Source organism: Protomyctophum parallelum (genome assembly GCF_964188405.1).
Source record: "Protomyctophum parallelum genome assembly, chromosome: 17".
Taxonomy (NCBI): Eukaryota; Metazoa; Chordata; class Actinopteri; order Myctophiformes; family Myctophidae; genus Protomyctophum; species Protomyctophum parallelum.
Genome location: NC_139719.1, coordinates 21,877,126 through 21,898,732, shown reverse-complemented (window position 1 = coordinate 21,898,732; position 21,607 = coordinate 21,877,126). Strand labels below are relative to the sequence as shown.

The following is a 21,607-nucleotide window of genomic DNA, read 5'->3' as shown; positions in this document are numbered from 1 at the left end:
GCATCTTTAATATCATAACGGATACATGTATATGCCTTCATTCACAGTGAAATTGGACCTTGTTCCCAATAAACATTATGTCGCCGTCTAATATTAGTGTTCTATGTGAATGTACTTGTTACACAAACAATAGATATACTGTATATATTTTGGGGCGAACAACTGTCCCAGCATGAAAAGACCTTAAAGGCCTGTAGAGACACAAGCTTTTTCCCTTTTCAGTCCAGTGTGCCATTCTCAGTTTATCATTTATGTCATTTGTATTTGAAGTTTTGAACGTCCCAAAATACCAGATCTACAAGCTCACAACGCATTGACATGTACATATTTTTGCTCGAAGATTGGCTATTGGCTTTTTGTCGTACGACCAGATATATTGGTGTTAAATGGTTACTATTGATTATTGATTAAGATAAGCTGAGATGTAAAAGTATTCTTTTGGCCAGAGCGATAATGCAAGCCGCCATCAAGGAATTGCGTCTCAAGAGTGATGTCGTTGGCAGGTGGTGTTGTCCGACGAACCCAGAGCCCTGGCCGAGATCGGGGAGTGGGGCGAGCAGCTGGTCAATTCCTTCCTGTGCCACTGGAGGGACACGGACGCTCCCGAGGGCCGCCCCGCGCACATCACGTGGTGCAACCAGAACGGCGAGAGCGGCCAGCCGTACGACTTTAAACTCTCCTTCGGAGGGGCGGGGCTGGACGGGGGAGGAGAGGAGGGCACGACGACGGTCGTCTACGTGGAGGTGAAGTCCACCGTGAAGCGAGAGAAGGCCTTCATCCACCTCTCCGCCAACGAGCTGGACTTTGCCCTGAAGGAGAGAGAAAGGTATCACATCTACAGGGTGTACAGCGCGGGCGACGCTCAGGGAGTTCGCCTGTGCCGCATTCGTAACTTGGCACAGCATCTCCACACCAAAGACGTGGAGTTGTTTCTGTTTGTATAGCTCGTTTTTGGAGTCTCGCAGAGCTGTTGCGGTTGTGTTGTCCCTCTTTTATTTTTGTTTACACATTCCATTTGAAAAGCTGAAAAGGTTATACATTCTTAAAACCTCCTCCTAGTTTATTGTAACAGAATATTTTTGCTCGTCTTTTTTTGTATTTTAAAATTTGACTTTTACTAGGGTGTTTTTCTTAAACGGCGAGAACATTTGCACATTCCTTTTAAATGTTTTTATTTTGTTAATTGACTGCCTTTGTTCCATTGTTTATACAATGTTTAAACACTGAATAACCCTCTGTGATTTATTTTTTCATACCTTGTCTTTACTGTATGCTTCTGTTGAAAAATAAAATGATATTTCCCTTCAGGTACTTTAGAAGCATATATATAATATAATTTTATCAAATTATCTTCCTGTGAACCTGTCTTTGATAAATAACCGATCTGGAGCCTGTGAGCTGTGGCCTGATATCATGAGCGTTGATACAGTAAGTGACCATCTGCCAGCCTCCCCAGATCACTGCGGCCCAGTGACTACGGTAGTGTGTGTAGACTAAAGCTATAGGTCCTGATTCTTCAAAAACGAAATGCGCCAGAGTGTAACGGTGGCGGAAACAGATATCGTATTTATCCGTCCGATCAAGCTACGTTGAGATGACGTGTTATTCAGAGAGTGGTGTGTACCACAGGTGCGCTGGCGTATCGCAGGTGTATGTCATACTGAAAGCAGCGGGTGCAAAGTGATCGGAAAAGCAACCGACAACCTCATCTGCATTGATCCACGCCCCATATCGACCATAAAAGGCTTCAAGCATGACTCAGCAGACAGCAGTTTGTCTGAGATCACAGCCGCGGCCACTGCTATATCCAAGTTTACAATGGTGCGTGCTCCGCTGAAGCAATATAATTATAATTTATTGAATTAAGTTCGGGACCAAGGCGGGTGTTCACTCACACCTTTGCAGAGGTAAAACATATCCGATATTTAAAAGATCGGATATGTCAATGCAAAAGTCGTCTTTTCAGAGAGAGCGAGAGAGAGAGAGAGAGAGACGAGAGAGGGAGGGGGGCTGCATGGGCCCTCGACACTGTTGCGCGATAAAGAACAGTAGCCCATACATTCATAAGTAAATATATTAGGCTATAGGCCTACCTCGTAGGCCTGGGATCCTCTTGTCTGAAGAAATTATAATCCAGTGAGTTTATCCAGTGAGTTAAACTATTCTGTGTGTGGCATCCATGTGATCAATATCAATATACATTATTATAAATTCTGTCTGTGTGTCCGTCATGTTCACGAGTGGAGGTGAGCTGGTTTAAAACTGATATGACTGGCCGACTTTCAAACACGCTGCATTCATTAGGCTAATATTGGTCTTCTATTTTTTTTATATAGGGCTAATTAGCCCTATTCATTTTCCAATGTGAATCGGATCGGCAGTACGCTGCTGTCTGCCCTCCGCCACACACACACACACACACACACACACACACACACACACACACACACACACACACACACACACACACACGCACCCCCCCCCCACACACACACACACACACACACACCGCAGTCAACTGACTAAGGATCTCCGTAACAAAACAATTTCATTAGGCCTGCCGCCGCCTACTGCAGGCATTACTGTCTACACTAAACTATATGTTGGATTCGTACAGTGCAGAATGCAGATAAGCCTATGTTCTTATTATAACTGTGAATTTGTTTTTTAACATGCAGCGCGAGTCCGCGAGATCCGATCTACAAGCTCACAACCGTTGCACTTCGAATAGAAGGCTGCCGAGTGAGCATCCCCAATCGCGCATGATATAAATATCCTAATAAATAAATAAAAAGGTGTCGGCTTGCGGGGGCAGTTTCTGTATATGGGACTCTATAGGCTAACTTGCCTATAATGAATGCATTTAGGCATACAAGTGCACTCGGCTTTTATATATATATATATATCGTTTTTTGTGCTGATTTTTTGTGCTGATCGACCAATATGTTGGGGGCACATGCCTACATATTTTATCTGAGATTTGGGGACTATTTATTGATTCAGCATGAAGACTAAAGCCTTCTGAATAAATCTATATGCAAGTGTATGCTTCCGCAAATTTCTCCGCCACCTAAAGAGGTGGCGGAGGATTTAGCGGAGTTTCCGACGAACCAAAGACAGCGTCAAGTTCACGGCCATTTCCATGAATTCCAAATTAATGTGGGAAATCCACGTAAATGCCTTTCCGCCAGCGTCACGGCAATATATCAGCGGAAACACGTTGAAGAATCAGGCCCATAGTGTCTAATCCTTAGTGTAACCGTATGCTGTTCAAGGCAGCATGTAATCTCGTTAAAGGATATCTCTGTATCAATTTACTTTAGCTCTGTGATTTGGCTCACTGCCTGGCAGCAGTAACAAATGTATTGGCAAACTTCTAATTACAAAGGCCCCAAAGTCTGAAATACATTGGATGACTCACCAGGAATGAACACGGCACTCGACTTGACAAATCCAATTATAGCAGCAAGTTGGAAAACAAATGACCAAACCAGGAAACGCCAATTAGTAAATCAGAAATATTCTGAGTCTATTTACCATAAATGTAGACAACCTGTACATCACACATGCTGGAAATTCACTGACAGCCTAGCCTACAGAATCGCAGCATCTATACATTCGAGTTGTCAGTGTTGGGCAGTAGCTAGCTACAAGTAGCTTAGCTACATAGCTTAACTACATTTATCAGTAGCTTGACGGTAGCTTCACTCCTTTTGAACCAAGTAGCGTTTTTTGTAGTGTAGCTATTTTTAGACCCAAGTAGTGACGTAGCTTTCAACAAAAGCTATACGTTACAAATTGACTGTTAAATAAAGTTTTGTGGGGAAAAAAATCCCTGGAAAAAAATCCATGATTGGTTGGTTTAGATAAGAAGAGTCTGACACAGTTATGTACAGCCGGCTCCTGACACCGCAAGGTACATTAATACAAGTAAATGTGAAAAAGTTGACACCAAAAGCCAGACAGAGGGCTTGTTTTTTGCCTGCCTATTAGGCTATTTGTTCGGTGGAAACTTGATCATTAAGTTGATAAAAAATATTAAAAAAAAAAGTAGTGTCCATGTAGCTAGCTACTTTTGCCATGTAGCTTATAGTGTAGCTTGCTACAATTATCCGGGGATAGCTTCGTTGTAGTTGAGCTATATTTAATAGAGAGTAACTGGTAGTGTAGCTTACTACATTTTCCAAGTAGCTTGCCCATCACTGCGAGTTGTAAACATGATAAAATGCATGTCCGTCCCCCACATATCTGAACCGTCCGACTGATTGTTCTGGATGTTGGCCTTCAAAACATGCTTTGGAGACAAAGTGTAGGACCTTGGTGTGGGTTGAGCCGGCAATCTTGGGAACATCTAGTGAACAACACAGTGCATGCTGTTCCATCACTGTTAAAGGGTTAGTTCATTTTATTGGACTTAAAGCAGTAGGAAATACTTACCAATAATAATAGTGGCTGCAAACGTATTCATTGAGTGCCTGAGTCATGTGGTGGGAGGTCTGGTTTTGGTAGTGCTGGTCATTTGGTGGGGGTCTGGGGGCTACACATTAAAAATAAATTAATGAACTAAACTTTTGTATTGTTAACCTATTTCTACCATATAGCGCAACTTTTGTTCAACTTGTTGATCCCTCTTTCACATGGAACTATTTTCTTAGCACAAAAAGTTCCATGTGACAGAAGGGTGAAAGTTGAACGAAAGCTACGCTATATAATAGAAATAGGTCAACAATACAAATTAGTTTATTAATGAGTGACCCCTAGACTGCCCCCCACCAAATGACCGAAACTACTCACCAAAACAGGGGTTTGAAGTTGAACCGATGATCTTGAGAATGTCTTTGCATATCAGTCCCAGCAGGCTGTTCCATCACAGTAGAATCTTTACTCCACTACTAATATGGAAGTGAAAAGGTGGAAACATCTCTCCTCCCTCCTACTAATAGCCTGGCATTAGCCAGACTGATGGCGTGCATTCACTCACGTGCACGCTCCATGGTGGAGCATGTGAGTGAATGCACGTTACTTATCAGTCTGGCTAATGCATTGCCAGGCTACACACGACTAATACAGTATTTCAGTTCAGTGATTTAACCTTTTTAACCAAAAAATATCACTTACCCTAAATGCCAAAACAATCGGCTTCCTGCTGAGTGTTCTTGCTTTTACAACGTGCATGAAATGAAAGCAGAGAGATGAAGCCCATGGCAGTAGATCAGGAGTAGGCTACAATATGCCACTGCCTTTTTATTTATAGTGCACATTGACACTCAATTACCTTTCAGCAGTGGCAAACGGCACCTACTGATATATGTGTATATATTTTTATATTAATATTTACAATTACAACATATTTTTGGGTACATGTCACTTTCTATTTTTCTATCTTTTTGGTGCCATTTTTGTGACTTTTTCATATATGGAGTGAAATTATACAAAGTCTATGGGAACTGTGTTGTTCAGTACCCCCAAAACAAAGGGTACAAATCAGTACCCGAGGTGTGGTTCTGAATGTACCTTTGAGGGTACATCATAGAGGTGTGGTTCTGAATGTACCTTTGAGGGTACATCATAGAGGTGTGGTTCTGAATGTACCTTTGAGGGTATACATCATAGAGGTGTGGTTATGAATGTACCTTTGAGGGTACATCATAACAGCAAATTATGAACTTAATTTGATTCCCAGAGAGTGTAAAATTGAACCAAACCAGATTTTTACAATGTACATTCAGGGGTCCCAGACTCACAGCCCCAGAGGAGAAAAGCGTACATGATGACCTAATGAATGTCAAACAGGCAGGTCATTGAATTGGAAAAAGTTGAGAATCACTGGTGGTACCCACTGGCATTAGGCTACTGACAACAACAGCACGCCGTAGTGCATAATAGTCAGATGGCTTCTTAGACAGTAGAGAGCTTTTAAAGGCACATTATTCGTGCTGAAAGGCTAATGTTCCGTGGTTGGACAGACTCTCAACAGTAGTACCCTAGAGGTGGATGTCCTCTTCTCAGCCCTTTGTGGCGTAATCTGTACGGAGACAAGCAAGGAGCGGCGCAAAGGAACGGTGCGCGCGTGTGATCCCGGCCGATGCATGCGCACATCCCATTGGCTGACAGCGTAAAAGGGGGCAGGGATTTATTTTCTCCTCCTCATCTCCCTAGTGCCGCTCCTCTCTCTCTCTCTCTCCTTTCCTCTCCTCTTCTTCTCCTCTCCTCCTCTCATCCCGGAGAACGGAGCAATGCGGAGACAATAGGAGGACGCACAGCAAACAGAAAGCAAGAGAAGAGAGGAGGCTGGCTGCGAAATGCAAGGGGTTCGCTGACTGAGCAGGGGCAAATTCACCGCTATAGACCGTCTCTGCTGTTCAATGGCACGACCAGCGAGAATGTGATCTCTCTCTCTCTGGCTGCCTTTGGATAGGCGTTTTATCCGGCTGACAGAGTCTAGTATAATGCGCGCATATATGATATATCACCCTCTCTATTTTCCACCTGCCTGGGTTGATAGGGCGGACGTCAGAGCCCTGTCGAATGTGAGCCATCTGTATGGTAAGTAAACAATACGCTGTCGCTGGGGTTGATCTTGAGCCGCAAGTCGGCCAATGCGCTTTTATCATCATCCCCCACCTGCTGTCCTGTCCGGATAATGCGCATTTGCCTTGCACAAATAATACCGCAATAATTAGCCTATACTTGTAACAAAATGTAACTGGTGACATTGCTGTGTGTGTGTTAAGGGATTCGGTTGTCATTGCATGTGTTGTCTTTGATTCAGCGCAAGATCGATTTGTTGGGCCTATAAATACTGTGTGCAAAGTGTACATTGAATTTATGCCGTGGTTGCTCCCTGATGATGGTGTGCGATGTTTGTGCTTCGTAATGTGTGCACAGCTCTCTGGGCAGGCACAACTCCCTCGGCTATTTATTACCACCACATTAGATTAAGTTGTCCAATATGTTAGCTTATTTTCTGGGACGTGTGTTGTTATTGATCACCATAACCTCCTCACAGTGTGTCTCTTCTGCCATCACCTCCCTCCCTCCCCTCACTTTATATCTCCACACACGCACGCGCACAGTCGCCTGTGTTTGGCTGGTGACAGGCAGGCAGCCTAGTATAGGGTATATTATATGGGGCTGCTGCTTTGCTCCAGTGGTGGCAGCCAGGTGACTATTTACTGCATCTTCCAAGAGGACGACACTCTCTGTCTGTCCCTGTCCTCTCAGATCTGGGTCCTGTTGCACTGAGTGACATTGATTCTCATCAGAGACAAATCAATGCAGTCAGGGAGAAACTGAGGACACAGGGAGAGAGAGCTAGAGAGAGAGAGAGAGAGAGAGGCCTGCTGCTTTTTCACAGCAGGTGGGGTTCAAACGTTAATGTGACGTAGGCCAGTGGTTGTCAAAGTGGGGTTCGGGGACCCACCAGGAATCCTCGAGGGGGTTCCAGACGGTCCCCCATGCAGGAAAATGAGTTAATGTAGCATGAATCAGTTTAACCACTTTTAAGCCTACCGGTAGGCCTATATACATTGGCTATTTTCAAAACATCTTGAAATAATGGGGAAAGTTTTGAAACATTTTAACAACGCAAATCTTGTGTTGCACAAGTTTGAGAATCACTGATGTTTAGCCCTCCGGATCGGATGCTTAACCATATGAATATATAGCTGAATAGTGGACACACTGTGAGCTTGTAGATCAGCTAGTTGTGGCAAAGAGATATTTGGTAGTGTTTAACCAGGACGAATAGATATGTACAGTATTACTGAATGTCAATGGACAACCATTGATGTAAATTGGTTTTCAATGGGTCCAGGGGACATTTTATGAGTCCTACTTCAACAACGTTACAGTATGGTATACAGTATTGGCCAGGACCCCCGGAGGGTGACATGATTGCGTCCTTTCTCAATTCCGTGAGTCTTATAAGGAATCAAGGATGCACGGTGCAGGCTATTTGGCATCACTGGACAACTGTACAACACTGATTCTTGACCATTTTTTTATTTCAATAACCCCCAATTTGATATGCATGAGGCCCCCATTTGACACATAAGAGTTACAGACCTGTAAGGGTCAATTTTTTACCCTCCATGGGGGTGGCTCCCCTCCCCCCCCCCCCCCCGGTCTCAACGTTGAGAAACAGACTATATATGGCATAAAGCCTACATATCCTGCATCAGCTGCATGAGCATTCATATTGTGGATATAATATATGTATATGAGGTTGCTCTGCCTGGTTGTTGAGACGGGAAGCTGTGCTGTTTTATACATTTAAATGCTCTCGTGTTATATCTCCAATGTGCCTATCAAGTATACATGTTGTTCTGTGTTTTAATTAAAGTCACGTTGGATGAATTACCAGGTCTTTCACTTTTATCCAGTCTGTCACTGTAAGTATATGGATTTGCTCTGCCTAAATATTAAAGGGATACATACATGTCATACTATAGATTAACAGAGATAGACCCAAACACATACTACTGCTGTATATCAGATTATAACATATAGCCTGCATGGAATTGGACTGAGCAAAATAGACAAAAAACTAAATATCACTATATTGGGTTTATTTTTTACCAAATACCTGGATATCAATATTGTGAAGATATCACATTGTGATCATCTTTTTTTCCCCCATTTAAAAAAAAAAATACATTACGAGATTCAAACCCGGAGAGATAACACCTATGTCACAATATTAAAATATAGAAAATACCAGACGATCTAGCCTCATATGATGACATCGAATCGAAGTAATATGACAGATGCTATAGGTTCTTAGCTTATTGACAATGACAATTTTTTTTAATGTATTTGATGTATTCACCATGTGTTGTTCTTGCTTATTGACAATGACTCTGGATTAAGAGCATCTGCTAAATACCTAAATTGTGATGTGGATATAGGCCTACTTGTATGCTACTTGCCCAGCCCTAACTGATGGCATGAAGATGTATATAGCTCTATTATGACCATAACAACCCATAAGACTGTAATGTATTGTGCCTTTCGGGCTTCCGTAGGCACTGTCTAGTTTGTCCCTCATGTGTCACCGTACCTGTCAGTGTTCAGTTCCGTTGCCCGCGCTGAATAATAAACAACTCAAGTCTCATAGCTCTTTGATCTCTGTGATTACACATACTATATAAGTATCTTACATGGTGTCAGAAACGAGACAAGAACAACCCGCGCAACTATGGCTTCCACAGCATTTGAACACCCCAAGATTGACTGGGAAGCAGCCGATTTGTATCAAGAATTTGAGAGATTCCGCAGCCACGTTGATTTCGTTTTCGACGGCCCCCTGTCAGAGCTGGCAGCTAAACAGCGTGCGGGCTGGCTCGGAACGTGGATCGGCGAGCAAGGCAGAGAAATCTACAGGACGTTGAACTGGGCCGACGGTGAGAAACAGGATCCGGTCAAAGTTTTGGATAAGTTTGCCATCTACATAAGACCAAGAAAGAATAAGAGAATAGCAAGGCATCGATTCAAGCAGAGGAAACAAAGTGCTGCAGAGGGCTTTGACCACTTTGTGAAGGATTTGAAGCTGCTGCTGATGGACTGTGAGTATGCAGACTCAGATGACATGCTTATTGATGCAATAATAGCTGGAGTGAGAGAAAAACGTGTCCAGGAAAGACTGCTAGATAAAGGTGAGGACCTGACACTGGCCAAAGCCATAGAGATTCCCCAGCAGTTTGAAATGTCACAAAAGCAAATGATGATTGTCAGGGAGGAGGATGCACAAGTGTCAACAGTGTCCACCAAATCAAAGTCCACAGTCTACAATAAAAAGCCACAGGGCTATGTACAGTCGAGACCCTTTCAGCAGCAGAGACAGACAGCAGGAAATCAAGCCATATGCCCAAAATGTGGGAAACACCCCCAACATCAGTGGAACCAGGGAAAATGTCCAGCACAGGGCTCCACATGTTCATTCTGTCACAAATCAAACCACTGGGCAGCAGTGTGTCGCAGCCGTGGCATGAGCTCAGTGAGTGTGGAGTCAGCTGAAGAGGACCCACCGGATGAAGAGGTACTGGATATAAGCCTGACACAGGAGGAGGCTCCAGTAGCCATAGTGGCAGATGACAAGTGGGTGGTAAACATATGTGTTCTGTCTCAGGAGGTGCAGTTTAGAATTGACACCGGTGCGAAGTGCAACACACTGACTCTAAACAGTTACCAGCTACTAGAGCACCGAGGAGAGCTAAAACGCTCCAACAGAATACTGCGCTCCTATTCAAACCACAGGCTGAGACCAGTTGCTGCAGTTGATTTTCCACTCAAATACAAGGACCGTGAAGTCATTGCAGAGCTGGAGATAATGGACATTGCTCAAGAGAATGTGCTCAGTGGTGCTACAGCTGAGGCTTTAGGCCTAATTATTCGACTGAACTCCCTGCAGGAGGGTGCGAAAATTAACAAGGTGAGCACAGCCAATGACACCACACTGACACAAAATGTGCCCATGGGCCTGCGTGATTTTCCAGAGTTGACACGCACTACGGGGACCTTGCCCGGCAAATACACAATAAAAATTGATCCGGATGCAAAGGGCGTTGTGCATCCAGTACGCAGACAACCTGCGGCGCTCAGGGAAAAGATAAGAGATAAACTGGCTGAGATGGTGAGAGATGGTCACATCACAAAGGTGGACCAGCCCACAGAGTGGGTCAGTTCTATGGTGGTCGTCACACGCAAGGACAAGATAAGAATCTGCATTGATCCAAGTGACCTGAACAAAGCAATCAAACGAGAGCACCACCCAATGCGCACCGTAGAAGAGGTGATTTCCACCATACCGGGTGCAAAAGTATTCTCAGTCTTGGATGCTAAATCTGGGTTCCTCCAGATAGAGCTGGATGAAGCATCATCTTTTCTCACAACCTTCAACACTCCTATAGGGAGGTTCAGATGGCTGAGACTGCCCTTCGGGATCAAATGCGCACCTGAAATATTCCAGCGCATCATGGACCAGATGCTGGAAGGAATTGATGGAGCCACAGGTGTCATGGACGACATCTTGATTGCCGCACCCACAGTGAATGAGCACGACGCAATACTCCGCAAAGTGGTCGAGAGAGCCACGAGCTACAATCTGAGACTTAATTTTGACAAGTGTCATGTTCGTCAGTCAGCAGTTCCATATGTGGGTCACCTAATCACAGCGGATGGTCTGAAGCCAGACCCTGTGAAAACTGAAGCAGTGCGGTGCATGCCACCGCCAACGGACAAGGACGGTGTCCGTCGTTTCCTGGGTTTCGTAACGTACCTGTCAAAATTCATCCCGAACCTAAGTGAGGTAGACGCTCCACTGCGTCAGCTACTGAAGAGCGACGTCGAGTTCAGATGGCAGCCAGCGCAACAGCAAGCGTTCGACATGTTGAAACAGCTATGCACGCGCCCTCCGGTGCTGAAGTATTATGACACAGCCAAGCCTGTAGAGATATACAGCGACGCTAGCAGCTTTGGACTGGGAGCAGTGTTACTGCAGGACAATCAGCCTGTTGCCTTCTCATCCAGATCGCTGACTGATGCAGAGACGCGCTATGCGCAAATTGAGAAGGAAATGCTCTCCATTGTTCATGCCTGCATTAAGTTTCATCATTACATATTTGGGAAACACGTCACCGTATACAATGACCACAAGCCACTGGAGGATATTTACAAGAAGCCGCTGCTGTCTACTCCCATGCGCATCCAGAGAATGCGCCTGCGGCTTCAGTGGTATGACATCACGGTCATGTACAGAAGAGGGAAGGACATGGAGCTGCCTGACACCTTGTCCAGAGCACAGCTGAAGGATAGCACACCAGAGGCAGGTAGCCTAGAGTGTGTCTCCATGCTCAACTTCGTGTCAGTGAGTGAGCAAAAATATACAGAACTGCAAGAATGCTCGAAAGAGGAGCTCAGCCTTCTCCAGCAGACAATTCAGCAAGGCTGGCCAGACAGCCGAAGAGAGGTGCCCATTCCAGTTATACCGTACTGGGACTCAAGGAGCCAACTAGCTGTGTCTGATGGCATTGTGTACAAGGGCATGCGTATTGTGGTGCCTCCCACAATGCAAGCCAACATGTTGAGGCTCATACATCAGTCTCATCTAGGTGTGGTGAAGAGCAAGCAGCGAGCTCGTGAAGTGCTATACTGGCCAGGCATGAGTGCCGAAATAGAGAATATGGTCAGAAATTGCTCCAAGTGTGCCGAGATCCAAAACAGGCTTCCCAGAGAGCCGCTCAAACCGACAGAAACACCAGAGCTACCATTCGAGGAGGTGGCCTCAGACCTGTTCGAGTTTCAAGACAGACACTACATACTGTTGGTGGATTACTACTCGAAATACATCGAAGTAGATGAACTAAAAGACATGCGCAGCAGAACTGCAATTGGGGCTCTGAAGGCTCAGTTTGCCAGGCACGGAATTGCATCCATTCTCCGGACAGATGGCGGGCCTCAATATTCGTCAGAGGAATTCAAAGAGTTCTGCAAGAGTTATGGCATACTGCACAAAACGTCATCACCACACACGCCGCACTCTAATGGTGAAGCAGAGCGTGCAGTGCAGACAGTCAAGAGGCTATGGAGTAAAGCGCCAGACAAGCACCTTGCACTACTGGATTACAGAACGACTCCACTGGAGTCAGTAGGCCTGTCGCCAGCTCAACTGCTCATGGGCAGAAGGCCTCGCAACAACCTGCCTGCTGCTCGTGCGCTACTCACGCCTATGGCCTATGACACCCTGAAAGTCAAGCGCCTGCTCGACAAGACCAAGGACGCACAGAAGTTCTACTATGACCGCAAGAGAGCGGCTAACCTTCGCACTTCCCTACAGCCTGGAGACGAGGTCCGACTGGCACCGTATCCTGGACACCGCAGATGGACCCCTGGAGTCGTACTTCAACCACACAGCGCTCCGCGCTCTTATGTTGTTGAGAGTGGAGGCAGGCTGTTCCGCCGAAACAGTCAACACATTCGCACCAGCACTCCGGCCGCCAACACGTCACGACATGAGACATTCAACGTGCCGTGGACCGGACTACCTGATCCGGCACCGCCGACACGACCTCTAGACCTTCCAGAACCGCACCCTTCCCCACGTGGGGAGCCGCCGAGATCGCCCCGCCATTCGCTACGTGGTGAGCCACCGAGATCTGTGCAAGCCCAGCCAGGCCAACCAGGTGAACTGTATAGAACCAGACGGGGCAGAATTGTGAAACCCCCTGATAGGCTGGACTTGTAATTTGATAAATACTGAAGTTAATTTACCAGTCAGGGACAGGCATGGTAAAGATGCCTGCTGGAAGTGATGTACTAGTGACCTCTCCTTCCGAGTCAGTATTGTAACTTCAGTTGATTCTAAGACATTGGGTTATGTTGTTTATACACTGTACAATACAATTGTTCTATTTGCACTAATAGCTTTCTTTGCTGAAGAAGGGAGATGTAATGTATTGTGCCTTTCGGGCTTCCGTAGGCACTGTCTAGTTTGTCCCTCATGTGTCACCGTACCTGTCAGTGTTCAGTTCCGTTGCCCGCGCTGAATAATAAACAACTCAAGTCTCATAGCTCTTTGATCTCTGTGATTACACATACTATATAAGTATCTTACAAAGACTGCAGGAGCATTTGATGGAAATGTTTCTCACTGGGGTTAACGTTCCAGATTACACATTGTTCTTCCCTGTGAAAATCTCCCGGCTGCTACAGATCCATCCAGCACCATCCATAGAGGAGGATGGGAGTACATTTCATGGTTTATTTTAGTTGGTTCATTGAAAATCAGTTATTTTAGGTGAGTGATGCAGTGATATAAATTGGGTTGAAATGTGTGAGCGTTTGAATTAAGCCTCCAGGAAGAGGAGAGACAGAACAGCTGATCAAAGGCAGCTTAAGATATTTCATGCTTGAAGGCATGCGCGTGCACAGACACACACACACACAGACACACCCGCATTTGCATATACACGCACACTGCCATGATGAGTCACAAATCACAATGTAGGCCACAGAGAGAGTGTTAACTGGAGATGGAAGCTGGTGTAATTTGATATTCAGCAGCATCAATGTCTCAGTGAGATGTGTGTAACTGTGTATTTGTTCTCTGGATGAAGCGATCCTTATCATTGTGAAACGGTAACCATAACAGGACTTTGGATGATGTCAGACTTGTCCTTGTCTGCAGACAAAAATGATTATGTTTGGCTCCCGCGGAGGTGGCCGGTTGCATGTATGTGTATGTTTGGAAATAGTAGGTGGGTTCTTGACTCGATATGAGCACTGAACCGTAAGTTAATAGAAACGTAGTGACGTGAGGTTACGGTAGGTCGGTTTCTTCACTGAAAGTAGGTGAAGTAGGTGCCTTCACGCAAGTCCAAGGCTGTCTCAGAAATACTTTGACAATATTTGGAATTTATCAATGTCACTTGCACTTTACTTATACGTCTCTTCACCAAATATAGCAGATCTACAAGCTCTCTACGTGTCACATTGAGAGCTTATAGATCGGCTATTTTTGGTGAATGTTCCCCCCAGAATAGGGATGCTGGGGTTTAAGTGGTTGAACACCAAGTACAACAATTATTTTCGGTCTGTCATCGTGACATGCTGTATCTTTGGGGGAAAGATTTACATACTGTGGCCCCTGGGGGTACTAGATATAAATGGCATTAAATGGGGGTCAGTAGCCTCTGCATGTCAAACTGGGGATCCTTTTCAAATGGGGTCTTGCCCTGAAAATTAATTTTCAGGGCAAGACCTCGACCTCGCGCGTGCCGACTCGGCCCACAGCCTGTTACCCTAGTCAAAATATGGCCCTTGAGGAAAATTAATTGGGGAACCCTGCTGTGGGCTATTTACGTACCCGCTAATATGGCAAAAGGTGCTATAATGAAACGATGAAATTCAGGGCTGCCGTGGATGATAACGTTATTTACAGGGATGAGCTGAGCCACAAATGTCAGAGAACCACTGCAGCAGAGGAAAGGTCACGGGATCACTCAAATGGTCTGTGTTCACTGTTCATCCAGAAGGGAGCATTCACAAATATTCATATTTGAGATATATGAGATATATATATATATTATTTTACCTTTTTCTATGTATTGTATGTTTTTACCCTGTGGGCCATGAGCCTGTAATAAAGTTTATATATATATGTTGTGCAAGTTGACATTTTGGCCTAAGTTTGGTGCTAGTAGAAGACTCCGTTCACTTCACGGGGGCCAGTCTTCTACATAGACTTCTATTGGCGAATAGGGTCTAATAGAGTCTATGGGCTTGCGCGAGTACATGCACCACGTGACCGGGCTGTTTTCTGCCCCCTCAATGTCGCAACTCTGTCTATACTCTATGGCTCTGGTAGAAGAAAAGGCAAAGTCATTAGGGGTCATCCAATCTGAGAATCCCATCTGCAAATAACGGAAAAACTGCTTTGTCCTCGTGAGTCAACATGCAGTCTGTCTTGAGACAGAGACTAGGGGTCATCCAAACTGGCACTTGGACAATGCCATGAAGATGCACGAAAGATTTCTTGGCAATACTGACATTATTTGAGTATTGATATGGTTACTGATACAAGTTTTTGGACAAACATGTCTAACTGACTAACCTTGTCACCTTCAGAATCACACCTCTGTTTGCCATTCTCTTCTGTAGCATATCGAGCTGGAATAATGATAATACTTTTCTACCTGACTTGGTAAGTTTGTTTTTGAAACAGCTCATTGTGAATAGAGAGTGACAGAAAGATATGGACAGAATCAAGGACGCCGAGTCCTCTCACAGAATCATACAAGGCTGCCCAGACCTCTCGAGTGTTAATTTGCACCTTGCACGCACCAGGAAAATTGACAGGCCATAGGATTTCAACCGAGCTTGGTTTAATGGCACTGTGGCAATGACAGTATTTATGCCATTTGCTCTAGTTGGTTGAGGACACAGGGATTGTGAGCCGGCTCCATGGTGTGCTGCTGGTATCGTTGCCTTAGCTTATTGAGAGATTTGTCTGCTGAGACTGATCAGATTTGCTCGCTGGTTGCATAAGCAGTCTGGGATTTTCTCAAATGCGGCCACTGGTTTGTGTTGTGTCCCACAGGGTGTTAGGCCTTATGTTAATGAGTGTTTGTGTTTGGGGCTGAGAGGAGGGGGGGGTTCTTTAAAAGTAGGCTACAGTGTGTTTTCTGTGCATCTTCCTCCAAGGACAATGCGCTTTACCCACATAAGCCCCTAGCGTCACTATTCTGGGGTGAACTTTCAGCCAAATTTGCAGATCTAAAAGCACGTGAGCTTGCAAATTTGCTGTTTTTGGCAAAGATATTTGGTGTAGACTAGAGGAAATGCCCTGGTGAATACCACCATCAATGAAGTACAGGGTTTAAGTGGTTTAAGTCTATTACATTTAAGAGAGAGAGAGAGACACACAGAAAGATTTTCTTTTAGGATTATTGCACAAAAACGTTCAGCCTTGCTTTGAAGAGGATATGTTATCGCACAAGTTATCGCCTAAATTTATACATGTAAGTGTATTTATGTAAAGGACACCCTAGTGACCCTAATGACAGTTCCTGCTTAGTTCATCTTCAACAGTCCTTGTCCTTCACTCTTGGCATGTGATGATAATGACAAATTCTTGATATTCTCTCTCTGTCCATCCATGTGGAAGCAGTTGTCCTTTTAGAACATGGTGTGAAACTCTCTCTCTCTCTCTCTCTCTCTCTCTTCTGCCAAACATGTGAAATGAAGCCGCACGCACAGGTTTGTGGCGCTGCTATTAGTGTTGTGAGCTGCTTAGTGAGGCAACATGCTGCTTCTCCACATTGAGTTGAGAGCTGAAATTTGCTGTTGCTCTATGACTCATCCGGAGTCTGATAATGCTGCTTCTATATAAGTACAAATACAACAATATTATATAGTCTGTATAAGTATATTAAACACAGAATATGTATATATAACATAGATCTGATTGTACTTTTAGATAAATATCCTCATATAAAAAAGCAAGCTAAGAAGCAAGGATGTATACATGTATATGTATAGCTGATCGTGTTCTTTGGTATGTGTTGAGTATAGGACACACGCATGGCCATGCGCGGTGCTAAGTAAGCGTTTCACATACCTTGACAGATACAAATGGCCTCCTCTGTTTACAACTCCTGCAGAGCACAGCACAGCTCAGCAAACGGCTGTCTGTGTGTGCGATATGCACATGGCCGAGTGCATGTGTCCCTGAGTAGGAGCATTTTCATTTCAGAGAGCAGTAAGAGGGAGTGAAAAATTGGGGGTGTTAGAGAGAGAAGAGAGAGAGAGAGAGAGAGTTTTCTGCAGCTGTGGGCCCCCTCCACTCCATTTGTCACCTGCACTGACTCATTTCTCTCACCTGCGGGTGTCAACTGCTCTTCTGTTCAGTGTCCACTTTACAAATTAAATAAATACATAAATAACAAAGGCCAGTATTTAACACACATTTGTGGGTGCATGTGTGTATAGCAAGACAGTACTGGCCGTCAGTGTCCATTAGCCTGCTCGCCTGGTGGAAAAGCTGTCCTGGAGCCTTCTGGTCCGAGCCTTAAAGCTGTACGTGCTACTGCTTGCCAATGCCAGACGATAGCAGCTGATCACTGTCTGTGTATCACTATTACAAACAAGATTGTGCAGTGTCCTAGTATTCGTTTTCTATCCAAATGGACATGTTGGTCTTCCGGTTAGTTCCAGGGTATCTGTTTGACCTCTGTTGGCTTCGCTGGGCCTTTTTATTCAGGTGAAGCAGGATAAAAAAAAAGAGTTGTGAGTTTTACCCCAACATCAAATGCCAATTGCTGAGCTACTGACTATAAACTAGGCTATACAATCCCCTGATTGAATTTAACATGGGTTTATAATTCTTATGATGTGATGAATGAGAAAGTTATATTTGTATCAGATTAATTAATTAGGAAATGATTATATTAAACATATACAGTACACATTTGTCCATTTGTACCATACAAAATAAACTTCAAAAACACCAGGGGCCACATCTTGCATGTGAAGGTCTATTAGTGCAGTGGTCTAGTGCCCTGTCTCTCAACCCAGATGTTCCTTGTTTTGAGTCTCAGATATTCTGTTGTTTCGTTTTGAGACTATCATACAAATGAATACTGGGAGACAACTTCTACACTTCAAAGATGTGATGGTGTAGGACTAATAAGCGTATCATGTAGCTGTCATCTCCTCAGATACACTTTTGGTAATTGCTTTGGTCCCTTTTTGTCTTTTTTCCCCTCACTTTTCGCCCTCTTCATTGTACCTTCTTATTTCCTCTCAAATGCACTTTTCTTTAGAAAGGGGTTGGGTGGGGGAGGGTTTGTGTTTGTCTTTCTATCACTGACATACTGTACCTTCAATAAGAATTATGTGACGGTGTAGTGGACTATTGCTCAAACTCTCAGCACTGAGTTTACGTCTTAAAGTCCCAGACCTACTGTAGTTTCTTGGTTCAGATCCAACTTCGGGCTTGTAGATCGGCCAATTCCTATTAGCCCAAATATAAGCCCAAAGGCTTGTGTAGTTATAATAAACTATGAATAAAAAAATGTAAAATAAACATAAAATAAATGTATAAGCATAAGGAAGCATGTTTATTGCATGTGTCTTACAGTAGATGATGCTCAACCGGTACAGTGGGCACCTGATTTATTTTAGAAATGAGTGGCCAAATACACTATATATGTTTTATGGCCCTATGTTTCTACAAAATGGCTACAAAACCTGTGATGTCCATGACATTTTTTGTCCTGTTTGTCCTTGTTTCTTTGTGGGGGTAGCCTACGTTGTTGCTTTTATGTTTGTGTTTCTGTGATGCTATAGGCCTATATAAAAAATAAATGTTTTAAAGATGTACTGGATCACGTTCCAATCATACATTTTATTAAATATTCCAACCATTTTCCAAAGCATAGACTACACATATTTTTGCTATAAATGTATACATTTTTGGGGATGCTAATTTAACATGGACCTGTAGGCCTGTTGACCTGTCGTTGAATGTGGCTGATGACATGGGTTCCTTCCATCACCTCCAGTCTCCAGAGAGTGGACTGGATTGTCACATACATCCATACAGCTGAGGGGAATGTGACTGGCTGCTTCCTCCTCCTTTTCACCTTTCTCTAAACTGCTTCTGACATTCCCATGGGATGGATGTCCTCTCTTGCTCAGCTCAATCAGCAGGACCACACATACATGAATACATTTTCTTCCAGTTCGTCGTCAGATCGTCTTGGTACAGAGCGCCCCCTTGTGACTGTAGTAATGTCTATGATGAAACCAGTTGGATTTAATCGCAGGGATCAAAATGAATGAATGAATTTCTTATGTAGGCCTACAGATCACTTAATAGCTGGCTGCGTCAGGCTACAGCTCACTCGCTGTGTAAAGTGTTCAGAGGGCAGCTAGATGTTTCTGTTGTTGGTGTTGTTAGGCATTTTAGATTAACATTTAACTTTAAACCTTGAACTCGCAAATCATTAAAAGTTCTAATCGAGTTCATTAACAGTGGTCTCAGTGGTGGAAAAACCAATGTAGCTATGGTAGAAAGAAACACTGTGGTATAAAGTGTTGTGTAGCCTCGGCCTGGAGGCCAACCCGGGTCTTTATATCAACAAGGCGCATAAAGTTACCAGTCGACTAAAGAGCCAGACCTTATAATTAACCAAACCAAAGTGACCAAGCACAGACAGCGATTTGACTGTCATGTTCATAAACTATTTTAATAAAATTATCATTTAACTTCTTTCATTTTCACCGGGCAATCATCACCACCACAAACTATTATAGAATGTTCATAAAAGTACGTTTCGGACCTGACCGTTTGGAATGTCTATTATTTCAATCCATTATAGCTACGAGTCAACGACAAAAGCATTAAAAGACAAATGCAGGGACATGAAAGTTACTCAACTATGTAGGCTACACTTCTAGAGTAGGATACAAGAAACTTCTGCTGGGGACGTGGTCTAATCAGACTCTCAGCACAGATAGGCTATTCCCTGTTCAAGGTTACTTTTATTAGTGTCCCCGAAGGGCAAATGGTTTTACAGCAGATCATAAGGCTTGAAACACATAACATACATCAATCAAACTTATTGTTGCTGGTCGCAAGCGTGAGCTGCGCCCGGTTCAAATCCCAGTTCTCCTATAGTTAAAATTCAATGCTGGAGTATTTCAACTTCCCTTTACTGACAAGTTACAACATACAAAAGAACACGTCTTCAGTCAAGAAGTGGTTGAGAGATGGTGTACTGGTCTGATGATCAGGCTCTCAACACAGAGGTTCCATGTTCAAGTCCCACGTGTGTGTGTGTGTGTGTGTGTGTGTGTGTGTGTGTGTGTGTGTGTGTGTGTGTGTGTGTGTGTGTGTGTGTGTGTGTGTTTGTGTATATAATTATTATTATTTTCTAGTAAAGTGCATGAGCCAATTAACTCAGCCAACGTATAAATTCAATATTGCACGAAGATGTTAATGAAGTTAGAAACACGCTCAACACTCACTCAGCTCACTCTAATTCAATTATGAATATAATTAAATGTAAACTGGTGTTTGGGCACTTTGTGTGCAGGACACGAAAATAAAAATCTATAGCAGAAGTTGAAAATGAACTACGCCGACACGCCGTGCACACGCCGTTGATACGCCGTCTTTCTCTGGACGGCGTATCAACGGCGTATCAACGTCCGCTCACGCCGTCGGACGGTTTTGGACTGTTTTTGTGGATTTCTGAAAATTCAGTCTGTTGAAAAATGAACTACGCCGTTGATACGACGTTGATACGCCGTCCAGAGAAAGACGGCGTATCAACGTCGTGTGCACGGCGTGTCGGCGTAGTTCATTTTCAACTTCTGCTATATATTTTTTGATTGATTGACTGATTATTTTCCATACCGGCGTATGGACGTCCGCTCACGCCGCCGGTGCTTTTGTGGAAATGTAAGAGCTAGATTTCCTCAGTGACAGAATGAATGAATTACAACTAGGCCTATATCTTTAGTGGATTTAAATATGGAATGAATTATTACAACTAGGCCTAATCTTTAGTGGATTTAATTTAATTGATACAAGTGGAATGAAAAATTACAACTAAATGTCTTTAGTGGATTTATTTGATACAACAGATGACATACACAATGAAATGACAGTTCCAGAAATACAACAGATGACAATAACACAATGAAATGACAGTTCCAAATACAACAGATGCAATAACACAATTAATTAAATGATATAGTTCCACAGTCAGGTCCGAAATATACTTATGAACATTCTATAATAGTTTGTGGTGGTGATAATTGCCTGGTTCAATAGGTAAATTAAATTTGTCAAATGTAAATAGCCTAAATATATTAAACTATTGCATTTGTGAACCTGACGACTGACAGTGAAATATCTGTCTGAGCTTGGTCACCATGGGTTTGATTGCTTATACTTATTGGGCCTGGCTCTTTAGTCGACTGGTAACGTATGAGCCTTGTTGATACGAGTTCCGGGTTCGACGCCCCAGACGATCGAGGCTACGCTTGTTTCTTGTGTTTCTTTCTACATTTAGTATTTTTTCCACCACTGAGTGGAATC

The 21,607-nt window shown here is 43.8% G+C and overlaps 2 protein-coding genes across 6 annotated transcripts in view; both read left to right on the top strand.

The window, feature by feature from the left end:
• LOC310874523 (uncharacterized protein) overlaps positions 1 to 1,305 on the top strand; it is a 63,053-nt gene extending 61,748 nt beyond the window's left edge. For all 5 annotated transcript variants that reach the window (XM_083787359.1, XM_083787360.1, XM_083787361.1 and 2 more), the window contains one exon: positions 504 to 1,305. In XM_083787359.1, coding sequence (XP_083643485.1) covers positions 504 to 944 — 441 coding nt within the window. In that variant the 3' untranslated portion in view covers positions 945 to 1,305. The remainder of the gene's footprint in view (positions 1 to 503) is intronic.
• Positions 1,306 to 6,256: 4,951 nt separating this feature from the next.
• The window catches only part of bsk146 (brain specific kinase 146), a 30,392-nt gene continuing 15,041 nt past the window's right edge, over positions 6,257 to 21,607 (top strand). Inside the window, exon 1 of the mRNA XM_083786797.1 lies at positions 6,257 to 6,546. The gene's annotated coding sequence lies outside the window, so the exon portion shown is untranslated. The remainder of the gene's footprint in view (positions 6,547 to 21,607) is intronic.